Genomic DNA, 15,856 nt, shown 5'->3' with positions numbered 1-15,856 from the left:
ACTCATAGCGACCTTACAGGACTGAGTAGAACTACCCTATTGAGTTTCCAAGGAGCGCCTGGTGGATTCGAACTGCTGACCTTTTGATTAGCAGCCATAGCACTTAACCACTGCGTCACCGGGGTTTCCACCCTAACCTGAGATAACCACTAATCTGCTTTCTATCTCTATTGATTTGTCTATTTGGGGCATTTCCTATAAATGGAATTATACAGCATGAGTGACTTCCTTCACTTAGCATAATATTTTCAAGATTCATGTTGAGTGATGAATTTTCACTCAACACTACATTTTGCCCAGGTAACTTTTACTCACTTTTTAAAAGTATTATCTTAGATATTTCCTCCACACACATGCCCAACAAAGGTTAGTTGAACTGTACCTTTGCACACTGAGCACTCTGAATTTTACCTTATCGTAGGATGTATTACACATTATTGCAATTGCTGTCTAGTTTTCTTTATTCACCATTGTGCACATTATAATGTCTGGACAAATTTATAGGATCTCCTATGTATTAGGCACGTGATAATATTTTGTGAAATCAGTGAAGGAGTGATTAAAATGTCAATTTATTAATCTACAGCAAAAAACAGAATCGTCAAGTAGAGCTGGTGTCCATACTGAGCTGATCAGGACAATGCCCTTCTCTTCAGGAAACTGAACAGAAAATTCAAGTATTGTAAGAATATTTCTAGGTGTTCATGGACTCAGAATATGTTAAATTATTTGAATGTTTAATGGAATGCCATGTTAGTGTGTGTTAACAATCCCAGATCACACCTAATTTTGTTCCAGACAACTGTGGTCCTTGAGCTGGGGCTCCCTTCCAGGGAAAGATTGCTTCAGACTGCCCTGCCATCTCTTTCTTCTCTATCATTTGTTTTTCCGTTACTTGGTGTCCGTTCCCTTCTGTCTTCTCATCGACAAGTTCTACTTTAATAATATATTGTTACAACACATTAAGACATCAAGTATTACTCTTTTAGCCATGCACATCTTCTCTAGGAAGCATACCATAAAATTCTGCAATGCAGGAAAATATATTTTAATGTACTTTATAACTTCTGTAGCACCCACTGGAGCCCTGGTGGTTCAGTGGTTAAGAATTCAGCTGCTAACCAAAAGGTCAGCAGTTTGAATCCATCAGCCGCTCCTTGGAAACCCTATGGGGTAGTTCTACTTTGTCCTATAGGGTCACTATGACTCAGAATTGACTTGATGGCAATGGGATTGGTTTTTTTGTTTTTATAGCATCCACTACAGCATGTTGGGTCAGAGAATAGTAAACAATGTTGGAGCCTAAATGTTTTTGGTTAGGTATTTATAATTCTACTGATTGCTACAGAAACTTGGTTTTGTTTTATTTAGACCTATAGCTTTGTTGGGCTACGTTGGGAGAGTTAAATATTCAGCTTGAATGCTATTTTGTGTACCTGGGACTGTTTGCCACAGCAGGTGTTACCTAACCAGATGCTAAAGCCTTTTAAATTAATATGCAGCATCTTGTCAAACATGCCTACTGCTTTACACTGTCAGAGCTGTTGAAAATTGGCTTTTCTTGCCAACAGACTTTTTGTTTGGCAATGACTCAGCCCTGACATTCTCTAGCTTCAGTGCTTACTGGGCTAGGTGATTTTACTAAAGTACTTAGAACATTGGCTTTTAATAAAATTCCAAACGCTCCAAGCACCCAACCCCCTCCCCCCCCAAAAAACAATCTTTTGACCATTGGTAGAAATAAAAGATCCCCTCCCTCTCGCTATGAGTCAGAATTGACTCGACGGCAATGGGTTCCCTCTCTTTACCCTTAAAGATGAGTCAAGATCAAGAGCAAGATCATTAATTGGGTTACAGAAAAAGTGAAGGGAGAGCTGGAGCATAGCAAAGGGAAAGGAAATATGGTTTGAATAACTTTAGCCTTGGTTCCATACCACTTATTTTGCCTGTCTTTCCCATTCAGTTGGTTAAATTCTAAAGGAACAAGATTTAGGGGTAGTTAGGTTGCCCAAACTTGGAGCCAGAGGGGAAGAGGGGTTTTTATTCAGTAAGATCCCTCATACTGACCTGGGTCAGGGGATCTATAAAAGACAGTAGGATGGATCCCTAAAGAAGTGAATAGTGTCCCTTTGGCCTGGATTCCGATCAGACTTGTTAGCAGCTGGGCCTCAAATGCACAACACTTCATAGGAGCCAGCACAGGATTAACTGAAAACACCTCAAATATGTTTTATGCTCTCATTTCATTTCAGACTTCGGACAACATCTGGAGAATTGTGTGAGATTCCAGGGTAGAGGTAATAGATGAGATCAAAGAGGTGCTCGGAGAATAATAGGAGATGAGTCCTGGGACATTCATTCTAGAGGACTTTTAAGAATAGTTTTATGATATCCAGAGAATTCCATAGTTTATACCTTTGTAGACATAAATATTTTGCCTTATTTTTATGAGAGCAGAATTTTATTTTGGTGTATTTTCCAAACCAAAACCAAATGCATTAGTGTCGAGTTGATTATGACTCATTGCAATCCTGCAAGTCAGATTAGAACTGCCTCATAGGGTTTCCAAGGCTGTAATGTTTACAGAAATAGACTGCCACATCTTTCTCTCGCATGGTGGCTACTGGGTTGAACCACTGACCTTGCAGTTAGCAGCCCAGCGCTTAACCACTATGCTACCAGAGCTTCATTTTAGGTAATAGTAATCTAATTCTTAGATCATCAAGAATTTACTAAGAACAAAGGGACCAAAGTATATAAAAAACCATTTTCTCTTATAAAATGTGCTATTTATGGCGTTATCACACTGATGCTGATCAATTCCACCATGCTAGTACACTAATGGTATGGTAGACCCTCTCTTCTTGTTATTGTTATTCTTTAGGGTAATCCTGTAGTCCTTAATTTTTAAATTAGGATCACTTATCAGGGCTTTCCAATCAAAGGGTAATGAGAGTAACAGTACGATTTATGTAAGTGGGCCTCAGTTATGTGACTCTGGAGTTACATTTCAGTTACCATTAATGAAAAAAGCTGCATGATTGCTGTATGCCCTGGAGCATCTAATGAAATCTTCTATCCTAATACAGAAAATTGAGTCCTGGAAGAAAACAGTATTGTATGTGGAATAACCACATGTGACTCAAAAATTACTAAGTATATATCATTTATTGGGCATCTGCTATAACCAGGATTTGTGCTAGTCACATTTATACTAATGATCTCATTTTTACCCAGAGACAATCAAATAAGAAGGTACCCCTACCTACATTTCCCAGTTAGGCAACTGGGGCTTAAAAAGTTCACTGCTATTAGCAGAGATGTGAAACTAGCCCTCTTTTGTACTTTTTATACCAGGCCACACATGATTTCTTTGGGTGGGCAGAGTACAAAGCCAATTTACCTGTTAGACACAGTAGGGGCAGTGCCTAGGGTTCAGGATAATTTTAAGGGCCCATGAAAATATTTTTATTTCTTTTATAATTAGAATTAAAATAAATCTATCTTGGATTCTATTCATCATTGTATTAACACAGTGATAAAATATAATTTATAATATTTTGTTATTGACGAAGGTGCCTAGAGCAAATGAAAATCATAATGCAGGCCGGGCAGATTAGCTAGACTTGGGTATTGGAAAATTCTGCTTTGCTTCTAAGTATGTTCAAAGCAGATTTATTGTGACACTGTCTTTCCCTCTAGGCTTCAACAATGAAACTGAATTATGTCTCACAGGCTATTGTTAAGTGCACTTGATACCTGGGGCAGCTCTGAACACGTATTGACAAACGGAAGTCCAGAAAGCAGATCAAGGATAAGATATAAAATAGGCACATTTCAGTAGCAGTGTAGTGAGTGAAGCCTGGCAGGGACAAGACTTGGAAAGTCAGAGCCAATCTGAGGCTGCCAGACAGCACCACTGTTTGATTTCAACAAACATCCACTTCCTGGATAATTCAAGTTACCTTGATAGGAAGAATTTGAAAATGAAAGTTACCAGGTACCTATTCCATATCTACCATAAGACGGCTCTTTCAGAATGTTTGATTTTGAATAGATCTGCATCTCCCAGGTCACTATGACTTATTAACATAATCTTACATCGCTCAGTTTTTAAGAAATAGATGACTCTCTACTTAGAATACTAATACATAAAAATCCAAGGGTGCACAATATATTATTTGCATGTAGTTTAAATCTCGTTTTCTTTTTTAAATTGGGAAGCCTTGCTCACTATTTCAGTGGAAACTTTGAGTCCAGATGTGTCTGCCAAATTAGATTAGTTATGCAGGAGATTCTACCTTCAGGCCGTCTAGCCCAGGGCTGGCCATGAGACATGGCTGTTACACACAGTAATTTCAGATGACAGCTTTCCCTGGGCTCATGTGAGTCTACCAGCAATTATAAGAGCAGTGGTCATTACTACTGTATTTGATTACATAACAGAGTAATGCAAAATTTGTGGGTGTGTATTAGGTGATGGGCTATTAATTTCTATGACACAAATGCTTTTTTGTTTCCAAACTAAGTGTGCATTTCTAAAGATCCTTGTGAATTTATAACTTGGCTAAAATACTGAGATACATACAAATATAAAATTTAAGGAATGTATTGTCTTTTTGTTGCTTTGTTTCCATCTCTCAGGTGTAATTAATGTCTTCTAGAAAGGACGTTCCGTGGTGCAGGGAAGGAGATACATAATTTTATACATGTAAATGTATGGGCAGTTATATCCACAGAAATATAAATTTAATATCCAATGCTTTCCACTGAGTATTACAAAAAGAAATTGTTAGAAGAGTTTTCAGTTTTCAAAAGAGGAGACACAAAAATATAGTAAATTGGAAGCATTGCCCAAGGAAATGGTTATAAAAAACATTTTGAAGTAGTTAATTTTGCCTAATTTATATGCTAGATGGTCAATGCAGCATGCTGTCATGCCATATGCTTTCCTGAGAGCTATTTTTAATTTGCACAAATGTTAGATGGTTAGAGTTTTTTTTTTTTTTTTTTGTGAGGGGTTTGATGGTGTTGATGAAGCTGAATTAAAGTTCACTCTTTATTTTTTTCCCTTTTCTCTCAGACTGGTTTGCAGTACTTATTCAGATATATGGCTGCATAAATAAGACCATGGTCAGTACATTAATTAAATGGGCCACGCATTATAGAAGGCAGATTTAGATGAAAGATAAAGAGTGTTAAAATTTTAATAACGATAAATGGATTGTCATAGATTACTCTGGAGATTGCCTAGTGTCATTGACTTGAAATTAAAAGGTTGAATTTCTCTCCCATCTTGTAGCTTCTCCTGAACTGCTTTTCTGAGGTGAGGATTCTCCTATTAAATCAAGCCCTTTCAAACATTTAGGTAATGAGAAAATATGTCCTTCTCACACAATTAAATCTCCTTGAGAAGCACATTCTCCTAAAATGAATCAGGGAAGCTAACAGTCTCTTTCAGTTCTTCTGTATTTAATATTAAATATCAAAAAATGAATTTAAAGTTGAATGCGTTTAAAAATAGGATGGTCTGCATCTGTCTGATAAGCTAGGGTAATTTGCAAGGTGAAAAGAGGCATGAGAAAAGAAGAGACAGAATGACCAGAGGAAGCTCTGAATCTATGTGTTCCTTCTCCTGCCCAGGTTACTGGTATAGAATGGAAGTAGGCACAGAAACTAAGGGAAACTGTACTTTGCCCATGTATTTTCACTTTGGAAATAACACATGAGGGGGGTGGGGAACAAGACATGGCTCTTCCTATGAAACTGATTGAGAATGGCTTTTGGACCTCAGGACTATCATTAGATGTATTTGCAGCTCTGACACCTGAATTGCTGAAATTCACACTTATCTCAGATGCCAGATTGCAAAGGGAAATCCACTGATAACATTCAAAGGTTGCCTCTGCTCTGGGCTCTAGTAGGTATGAAGGTGTTGGTACCAACTAGTATATTGCCATATACTAGCATGGGCCTTGCTAGAGTTACTTAATCTCTTTGATTCAAGTTTTCTCCTTCTCAGAATAATAAGACTGCCATGATGAATAAATGATGTAGTAAAGTTGCTAACAGTTGCTGGCATATAAAAAGTGCTCAAACAATGATAGCTTCAGGAAGGAGTGGGATCAGGATGAAAATAAAAGAAGGAAACACTGAGAACTTAGGTGCAACAGAGGACCTTTCAATTTTATGTTATTTAACAGACTTGTAACTTAAAATTAGAAGTGCACAGAAATTCGATGACTTGTGTCGGTGTGTAAGACATGATACCTTCAAGTTATTTAAGATACTTACAGGCAAAAATATATACTTATCTTTCCTTGCTATACTTTTCCTAGGGAGCTCATGCTCAAATTCATGAGTGGAATTTATAACAAGGGGGATGATCTGGTGAGAAATGATTTCTTCCAGAAAAAAAAGCAGTTTGAGTGGTGAATGTCTAAATACACATAAACATCATGAGAAAGGGACCTTAGCTTGCTTCTTTTATTGCCATCTCTCCAGCATCTAAGCAGTGCCCAGTATATGGTGGGCCCTTATATGAGTGCATGTGATATGCATGTGTAAATGCTAAGAAAGAACAGGGTGTTCACTTAGGTTTGATTCATTCAGGTACCTGATGAGAGTGCTTACTTAGCACTGTGTGTTCGAGGTCCTGAATGCTCTTCAAAATCCCATGGGGGGGAAAAAAAAAGATGTCCAGAGAGTGGGGAAATCCATTCTTTTTCCCCTTGGAAAAATTAAGTATTTGGTAGGCTGTTGTTGGAGAACACAATGACTGGCCTGAAGACTAAGCTTTGGAATTGATAACTGACCTACTCCTACTGTCTCAGGGACTCAGAAAAAACCCAGCGTCTCCTCTAGGGGCCTTCCAGTTTAGACATGGTGAAGTTACTAATGAAGTTTTCTTCCAATACCTACCATCAGCTTCTGACGATACTCTGTGTTACACAGTGTGTCCTGTTTCTAGCATTTTTCACTCAAAATTATATTTTTGAAACTTTTCTGTGCTACTGCATAAAAATCTAGCCTGTTTATTCTATTCATTGCATAATATTCCATGTGCATTTAATGTATTTAACTTATCCATTCTCTTATAGATGGGAATCTAGGTTGTTCCCCACTCTTTGCCATAAAGCCAACGTTATTTAGAATCTCTTATGTTTTGATGCCAGTCATAAATTTCCAAGAGCCAAATATATAGCATACATGATTTCAGAAATCTATTTGGCCATGGAAATCCTCTTTCTCTGAGAATCTTGTGGAAATACTATTCCACACAGCTTCTTCCTCACTCACTTTCCTTCAGGTACACATTCTCTCATTCATTCCACCATCTTTGTATTCAACACAAATATTATGCATAAACACAACATTATGCTTTAGTGAAGATAAGTTTCAGCACTGGAGCTTGTCTGTTCCTAGCCTGGAGGTACAATGTAGCTTTCTTTGTAGAAACTACAGCAATGGTGTTATTGCCTGTCATGTTGTATTGCATGTATAGAAAGTATTAGGATGGTTACCTAGAAAACCCTATTTTTTCTTTAATACTTGGACTGGTGGAATCAGTGGTTTCCAGATAATCACTGTATCACTGTATATACATGCAATGAAACGCGGCAGACAATAGTGCCATTGCTATGTCAAATATAGTATAGTGCAGTATTACAGATGTAGACAAAAACAACAGCTAAAAAGTAAAAAGGATATAAGATCTGTCAGATATTAACTAATTTCTAACCACCTTACTTCAGAAAAAAAAAAACTTTAGTGTTACCTTTTAAAAATTATGTTGATATTAAAATTAAAAAAGCATGAGGGAAGTCAACCATTCATTTATTCTTAAGAACAAGGATTGGCTATAATTTGCAATGACCTTTGCCAAGGATTAAGGATATAAATATGAACAAGACAAAAACCTTGCTTTCAAGGATCATACTATTTACTTAGAGTAGATAAATGCATAATTCAATTATTATAAATACAAGAGAGTAAGTGGATTGATAGATTTTGGACAAGGTATTATACAGTATTAATGAGGTAAGCCGATGCTTTAAAAATGAATTAGGCAGCAAGAACGGGGAAGAGCACTCCAGGCAGGGTATGTTTAAAGGAATAGAAAAGAAGAGAGATGAGAAAGCGGAAAGATACAAATGGAAACAGGGAAGTAAAATCAGTGTCCGTAGAGGCAGCGGATAGACCTTCTAAGACAGAGGCTTTAGAGGAGCAAAGGGTCATTTGAAAATCAATGCACTGTTTCTAAGAGCATATCCTAGTATTTTTTCTGTGTGTGGCAGTGTGGTGATGGATTTCGAGGGCTTGTTATTGATGGAAATACCTGTTGTATCTCAAAAACGAATTCTAAAAGAATGAGGCCAAGTACAACTGTTTCTAAGTCATCTTAATATCTTTGGCACCTAACACAGGGTCTGTTATGTGGTAGGTGCTAAATAAATGTTGTGTGCGTGGATGGGTAGTTAGAAGCATGATGAATTTTATCAGCTACTATAGTTGAGAAATTGGATGAGAATTTGCAGGCAGAAAGAGGTAATATTGAAGAAACTAGAGTATAGGCTTTGGAATCAGATAGATTTGGCCACTTTTTTTTTGTTGTTGTTATTTTTTTTTTTTTATTAACTTTTATTGAGCTTCAAGTGAACATTTACAAATCAAGTCAGACTGTCACATATAAGTTTATATACACCTTACTCCGTACTCCCACTTGCTCTCCCCCTAATGAGTCAGCCCTTCCAGTCTCTCCTTTCGTGACAATTTTGCCAGCTTCCAACTCTCTCTATCCTCCCATCCCCCCTCCAGACAGGAGATGCCAGCACAGTCTCAAGTGTCCACCTGATATAATTAGCTCACTCTTCATCAGCATCTCTCTCCTACCCACTGTCCAGTCCCTTTCATGTCTGCTGAGTTGTCTTCGGGAATGGTTCCTGTCCTGGGCCAACAGAAGGTTTGGGGACCATGACCGCCGGGATTCCTCTAGTCTCAGTCAGACCATTAAGTATGGTCTTTTTGTGAGAATTTGGGGTCTGCATCCCACTGATCTCCTGCTCCCTCAGGGGTTCTCTGTTGTGCTCCCTGTCAGGGCAGTCATCGATTGTGGCCGGGCACCAACTAGTTCTTCTGGTCTCAGGATGATGTAGGTCTCTGGTTCATGTGGCCCTTTCTGTCTGTTGGGCTTTTAGTTATCATGTGACCTTGGTGTTCTTCATTCTCCTTTGCTCCAGGTGGGTTGAGACCAATTGATGCATCTTAGATGGCCGCTTGTTAGCATTTAAGACCCCAGATGCCACATTTCAAAGTGGGATGCAGAATGTTTTCATAATAGAATTATTTTGCCAATTGACTTAGAAGTCCCCTTAAACCATGGTCCCCAAATCCCTGCCCTTGCTCTGCTGACCTTTGAAGCATTCATTTCATCCCGGAAACTTCTTTGCTTTTGGTCCAGTCCAGTTGAGCTGACCTTCCGTGTATTGAGTATTGTCCTTCCCTTCACCTAAAGCAGTTCTTATCTACTAATTAATCAGTAAAAAAAACCTCTCCCACCCTCCCTCCCCCCCTCGTAATCACAAAAGTATGTGTTCTTCTCAGTTTATACTATTTCTCAAAATCTTACAATAGTGGTCTTATGCAATATTTGTCCTTTTGCCTCTGACTAATTTCGCTCAGCATAATGCCTTCCAGGTTCCTCCACGTTATGAAATGTTTCACAGATTCGTCACTGTTCTTTATCGACGCGTAGTATTCCATTGTGTGAATATACCACAATTTATTTAACCATTCATCCGTTGATGGACACCTTGGTTGCTTCCAGCTTTTTGCTATTGTAAACAGAGCTGCAATAAACATGGGTGTGCATATATCTGTTTGTGTGAAGGCTCTTATTTCTCTAGGGTATATTCCGAGGAGTGGGATTTCTGGGTTGTATGGTAGTTCTATTTCTAACTGTTTAAGATAACACCAGATAGATTTCCAAAGTGGTTGTACCATTTTACATTCCCACCCGCAGTGTATAAGAGTTTAGATTTGGCCACTTTTTAGGAGCGTCATTTTTAACTTGAGTACTCCATTCATTCATGCTAAGCTTTAGTGTCCTCATATTCAAAATAGGAAAAGTTGTTGTTAGTTGCTGTCTAGTTGATTCTGACTTATGGTGATGCCCATGTGTGCAGAATAGAACTGCTCCACAGGGGTTTCAAGGCTGTGACCTTTCAGAAGCAGATCCCCAGGCCTGTCTTCCAGGCTGCCTCTGGGGAGAGAGCTTCCAACTGCCAACCTTTAGCTAGCAGTCAAGTACTTAACTGTTTGTGCCACCTGGGATGCCAAATAGGGAATAGATGAAGTAATCTGTATAAAATGCTTAGCTCAGGGCATATCAAGTGGCAATTCCTTAAAATGATAGTCGCATTTTTCAATGAGAAATATAGCTTATGAATTGTGAAGGTACTACATTTTGGATGTTAGAAATTTAAAAGTTAAAATGTTTACAATTGATGTGGTTGAAAATAAGGAGCTCTGAAAACTTTTGTGAGCTGGGAAAAGATATTTTTTACAAAGCTTGGATGAAGGTCAAATTAGAAGGGGGTAGCCTGTGGTCAGGAGGGAAAAAAAAAAAAAACTATTGTAATCACCCAGGTGCAAAATAGATTGTCTGGGCTCAAAGCCCAGATCCACTGACTAAGTGTGTATCTTTGGACAAATTATTTAACTTGTTTAGGCCTCAGCGTCCTCAATGTTTAATGGAGTTTTAACAGCTCTTTACTGGGTTGTTGTTAGGATTAAATGAGATAGTCAATGTAAAGTGTTGGGCAGAATACCTGACATATTTTAAGGGCTTAATCAATATTAACTCTCTTCTCCGATATTATTTTTATATAATGACATAAGATTCACTTCTTGTTGACAGGGAAGATGACAGTTGGATGCAAAAGAGATGTCAGAGGAAACATGTAAAAATATTTGGTGATTAAATCCACATTGGGTGTCTGTGGAAACCCGGTGGCACAGTAGTTAAGAGCTATGGCTGCTAACCAAAATTCGGCAGTTCAAATCCACCAGGTGCACCTCGGAAACCCTATGGAGCGGTTCTACTCTGCCCTGTGGGGTCACTATGAGTTGGCATTGACTCAACGGCAGTGGATTTGGTTTGGCTTGGGGTGTCTGCATCTAATGCAATCCTAGAGACACAGAATGTACTTGCCTAATACTTGTTCTGCATGGAAGGAATACCCTGTCTTGGGCCTTCTAGTTTCCCACACTGTCATTGGGCCAATTAAAAAGCATCAGGTAAGAGATTTGTAATGGTTATCTAATGCTTCAAATAAGGAAAAAGGGTACTTCCAAATGCACCCCAAATCTCCATTATATAAACCTGATAAACAACTAGGGTCAAAATTATATAGTGGAAAATGACATGAAAGAAACGTAAAGGCATATTGCTAAATGAAAGAAGCTAGTCTGAAACAAGCTACATAGTATATTATTCTGACTATATGACATTCTAGAAAAGGTAAAACCGTATGGATAGTAAAAACATCAGTGGTTTCCAGTGATTGAGGGGTCAAGGGAGAGATGAATAGGTGAAGCATGGGGCATTTTAAGGGCAGTGAAACTGTTCTGTATGATGCTGTAATGGTGGATATCTGACATTATGGATTGTCAAAACCCATAGGACTATACAAAACAAAGAGGAAGCCCTAAACAATGGACTTTAGTTAATAATAATGTATTAATATTGATTCATCAACTGTAACAGGTTTAATTTTAATTTTGGTGAAAATGGACACAGCAGAACATATACCCCATTCAACAATTTCTACATGTACAATCCAGTAACATTGATTACATTGTTCACGTTGTGTTAGCATCCTTACCGCCTCTACCCATATTGTTTCACCAACATTGACTTAGCTCACTACTCCCTAAACTTCTCCATGCTTTAGAGTTATTGTCAGTTTGATCTCATATAGATAATTCTTTTAAAAAGTGCAATGCTCAAGGTGAACATTCTTTACTAATTTATCTGAACTGTTGTTTAGTTTAAGGATGACTTCAGGATAATTTTGGTTCATGATTTGAAGGTTTTCTCAGAATGATAGATCTGGGGGTTCCTCCAGTCTTAATAGGTCCAGTAAATCTAGATTCCATAAGAATTTCAAACTTTATTCCACGTTTTTTCCCATTTTGATCAGGATTCATCTATTGACTGCTTGATAAAAATGTTCAGTAATGGTAGCGGGACACCATCCAGTTCTTCTGGTCTCATGGAAAAGGAGTCAGTAGTATAACATGAACTTCTAAATGCTAAATGTCATGGAGTCCCTGGGTGGTGCAGATGATTAAGGACTCAATTACTAGCCAAAAGATTGACCGTCTGAACCCACCCAGAGGCACCTCAGAAGGCAGGCCTGGCGATCTGCTGCTAAAAGTCACAGTCTTGAAAACTCTGGAGTACAGATCTAGTTTGCATACAGGGGATTGCCTTGAGTTGAAATCAACTTGATGGCGACAAACAACAACATATGTTAAGGGTATATGATACGGAATATGTGTATGTCAGTTTCTTATTTTTCTTTTCTCCATCAAAGTTATGGAGTTCATATGAAGAAAGTTTCATTTTTCAAAGAAGGACTTGTTGTTTTCTTCTCTTGTTTATTTCCATTCTCCACTTACATAATATGCTCAGAGAGTATGAACAAGTAGACAGCAATCAAGGGAGAAAACGTTTATCTGTAGTGCTAGCCAAAATGTAACAATGAACTCTTTCATCTTGATTGTAAGCCCTAGAGTCTCCTCTGAGTTCTTTGAAGTACCCGCTTGGGCTGCGCTACTCAGAGAAACTTAGCAAAATAAGTGGTTTGAAGCAAACAAAAATATGAACTGTAAACATTTCCCTTGGCATAATCAACATACTCATTTACTTTTTACTAAATTTGCCTTCTTGGAGGTTAGGTTAACCAAATCTGTCTTCCCCTACCACTTTTTCTTCTTTTGATCTGGCAGTGCCTTCTCAGCCTGGAGCTAAGTTCCTACAAATACATAATAGTTTGACTAGCAGCAATCTTATTTATAAGACTGGTTTATAAGCTAGAGTAGCAGAACAGTTAAATTATGTCTCTTGGTCTTCTTATCATGTAATCTTTTCTGTGTCTAAACTCTCAACCTAGTGGTAAAATACCTATATGTATCATCTCTTTTTGAGGAAAAAAGCCATTGAGGATTCCTCCAAATTTTCATTTACCACAGGAAGCAAAGATTATTCCAGAACTCCCAGTTTTTGGAACCTACGTGCCATTGTCATTTATTGAGAATAAATATCAGTTGAGTGCCCACTATGTGTTAGACACAGAATATAGAAGTGAAGAAGCCAAATAAAGCCCCTGTCCTCTCAGAACCTACATTTTAGTGGGAAAGACTGAGGGAATACACAAATTAATAAGAGACTCTTTTTTTTTTTTTTTAGATAATATTATTGCATTGTAGATACATTATTTTGTAAGAAATAGGTTGATTCTATTTCTTCATCTTAACACAAAAATGCACTTCTTAATCTTTAAGTAGCACATTCAGTGTGTTTTGTTTTGTGTTTTCATGGTTTATCATACTCTTTCTAAATATTGCTGTATAGGAATGAAAATGTAAGATTTTTAGAGCTATTCACATAAATGGCCAGACTTAAATCATTCTAGAAATGTTATCATCTTTGCCCAGCTGTCTCCAGCTGTCCTCGAGTCAAATCCAACTCATGGTGACCTCATATGTGACAGAGTAGAACTGTGCTCCACAGGGCTTTCAGTGGCTGATTTTTCAGAAGTAAATTGCCAGGCCTTTGGGTTCTTCTGCGTAGAGTATTTTGTCACTCTAATGTTAGATTCAGTATGATGTATGCCGATTTATTTTCAAGTATATATTATCCAATCATCAAAGCAGCATATCATAGTAAAAATGCATATAATAAATAACAAGGAAAATCATTTTTGTAACAATGGAGTCAAGATATTTTAATAACAGTAATGTTTATATTGGCCAGCCAACTAGATAATGTTTTCCTTTCTTTTCATTTACAATTTATATTTTGAAAAAAATTTTTTCTTCCTGATGATGTACATTCTTTTTATGTATAGAATATATCTTCAAATATTTGTATTCTCATTTTAGGAATTTGCTGCACTGACAAAAGAATTAAATGCCTGCAGAGAACAACTTCTAGAAAAGGAAGAAGAAATCTCTGAACTTAAAGCTGAAAGAAACAACACAAGAGTAAGTGCAAAGCTACTTTTGCTTGGAATGAATTCCATCTATCATTCAGTCCCACGTTTAAAAATAAAATATAAGCATTCTAAAACATTTAGGAAGGCTTTATGCAAACACCAATTCATTGTTGGTTAAAGTAAAGACGGATATACTACATGACTCAAAACGAGGCAGGAAACCTAAAGTATAGTCTCGATTATTAAATCACTATGTTGCCTCAGAAAATGTTCTTATTCTTTCTGGCCTTTGCTTTATTCAAAGCAAAGGAGAGCTTGATGTCAATTGTGGGTTTCAGACTTTCAAACTGTTATACTTGGTGTGGAAGGGCACGCCTTGGGGGCTGGAGATGGGCAAGGAATGAGAAGTTTGGAAGGAAAGTAAGAGTTTAAATTATGGGATGCTGAGAAAGCACGCTGAACTCTGGTCCCCACCTAGCTAGCCCCTGCAAAACATTTCTTTAAAAAAAAAGGAAAAATATATATATATATGTATGTATAAAATGGAAAACCACTGGAGCAGATCTCTAATATACCAATTAAAAGAAGCAAGTCTTTTATATTTTAGAAGGTTCTATGGGACTTCTAGTTCTCATATATTGATTTCAAGAAACTGATGAAATTTACTACAACCTGCTCTTAGATGCATACTATCAATCCCATAACTTGCTACTGTAACATTAAAGTTCAGGGTTTGATCAAAGATACTATATTTTCTAGTTCAGGAGAAGTGACTAAAATGTATAAATTACCATAGTACTCATAAACGAGTATAGCTTTTACCTAAAAGAAATTATTTTGTGCATATAAGTTAAATTTAAATACGTAGTTGGTGAAAAAAATTTTAAGTTCTATTTTAATATGGGAGACTAATATTGACAAAATAAGGGATTATTAATAGTCTAGTCATTCTATGCTTGGCCCTAGAGAGGAATATGAAAATATAGCTCCACAAACTGTGAGCTTGTGAGAGATACCATTGCATGCATAATGGTTATATGATCAAACTCAATTTACATCCTTATTCATCAGGGGCTTATTTCATGGGAAAAAGAATTCATATATTTGAATATATTGAATTGGTTTTAACTGGAACTTTGATGAGTTAGTAGTCGTCACAGGAATTGCCTCAAACGGCATATCAAGGACGGTTTAGATCATGTTATCAAGTGTCAGATGGATTTTTTTCTATTGCTTTCTCTATACAGTTTTTCCACGCCTGATTTTTAACTTATACTGTTTCTCCATGCAAATTTAAAGTTTATTTCTGCCTTGAGATTTAATGTGCCTCAAACCCATTGCCATCAAGTTGATTCCGACTCATAGCACTCTATAGAACAGAGTAGAACTGCTCCATAGAATTTCAAGGGAGTGGCTGGTGGCTTTGAACTGCTGACCTTTTGGTTAGCAGTCAGGTTCTTAACCGCTATGCCACCAGGGCTCCTAATGTGCCTTAGTATTCCACTATTTACCATTTTAATGCCCTAGGCTGCACTCCCTGAGGTAGCACAGTAGGGCCAACTGTAGAAGTAGGAGCAGGAAGATGAAAACATAAATAAAAACTTTTCAATAGACTTCCAACTAATATTCACGTT

The 15,856-nt window shown here is 37.4% G+C and overlaps 1 protein-coding gene across 1 annotated transcript in view; it reads left to right on the top strand.

Moving 5' to 3' along the window:
* The window catches only part of PPFIA2 (PTPRF interacting protein alpha 2), a 556,115-nt gene that overhangs the window by 293,177 nt on the left and 247,082 nt on the right, over window positions 1-15,856 (top strand). The window contains exon 5 of the mRNA XM_049883963.1: window positions 14,170-14,271. Within this exon, the coding sequence (XP_049739920.1) occupies window positions 14,170-14,271 (102 nt within the window). The remainder of the gene's footprint in view (window positions 1-14,169; window positions 14,272-15,856) is intronic.

Source organism: Elephas maximus, chromosome 4 (genome assembly GCF_024166365.1).
Source record: "Elephas maximus indicus isolate mEleMax1 chromosome 4, mEleMax1 primary haplotype, whole genome shotgun sequence".
Classification (NCBI taxonomy): Eukaryota; Metazoa; Chordata; class Mammalia; order Proboscidea; family Elephantidae; genus Elephas; species Elephas maximus.
Note: the sequence above shows the minus strand (reverse complement) of the source record. Positions and strands in the feature narration are given on the sequence as shown.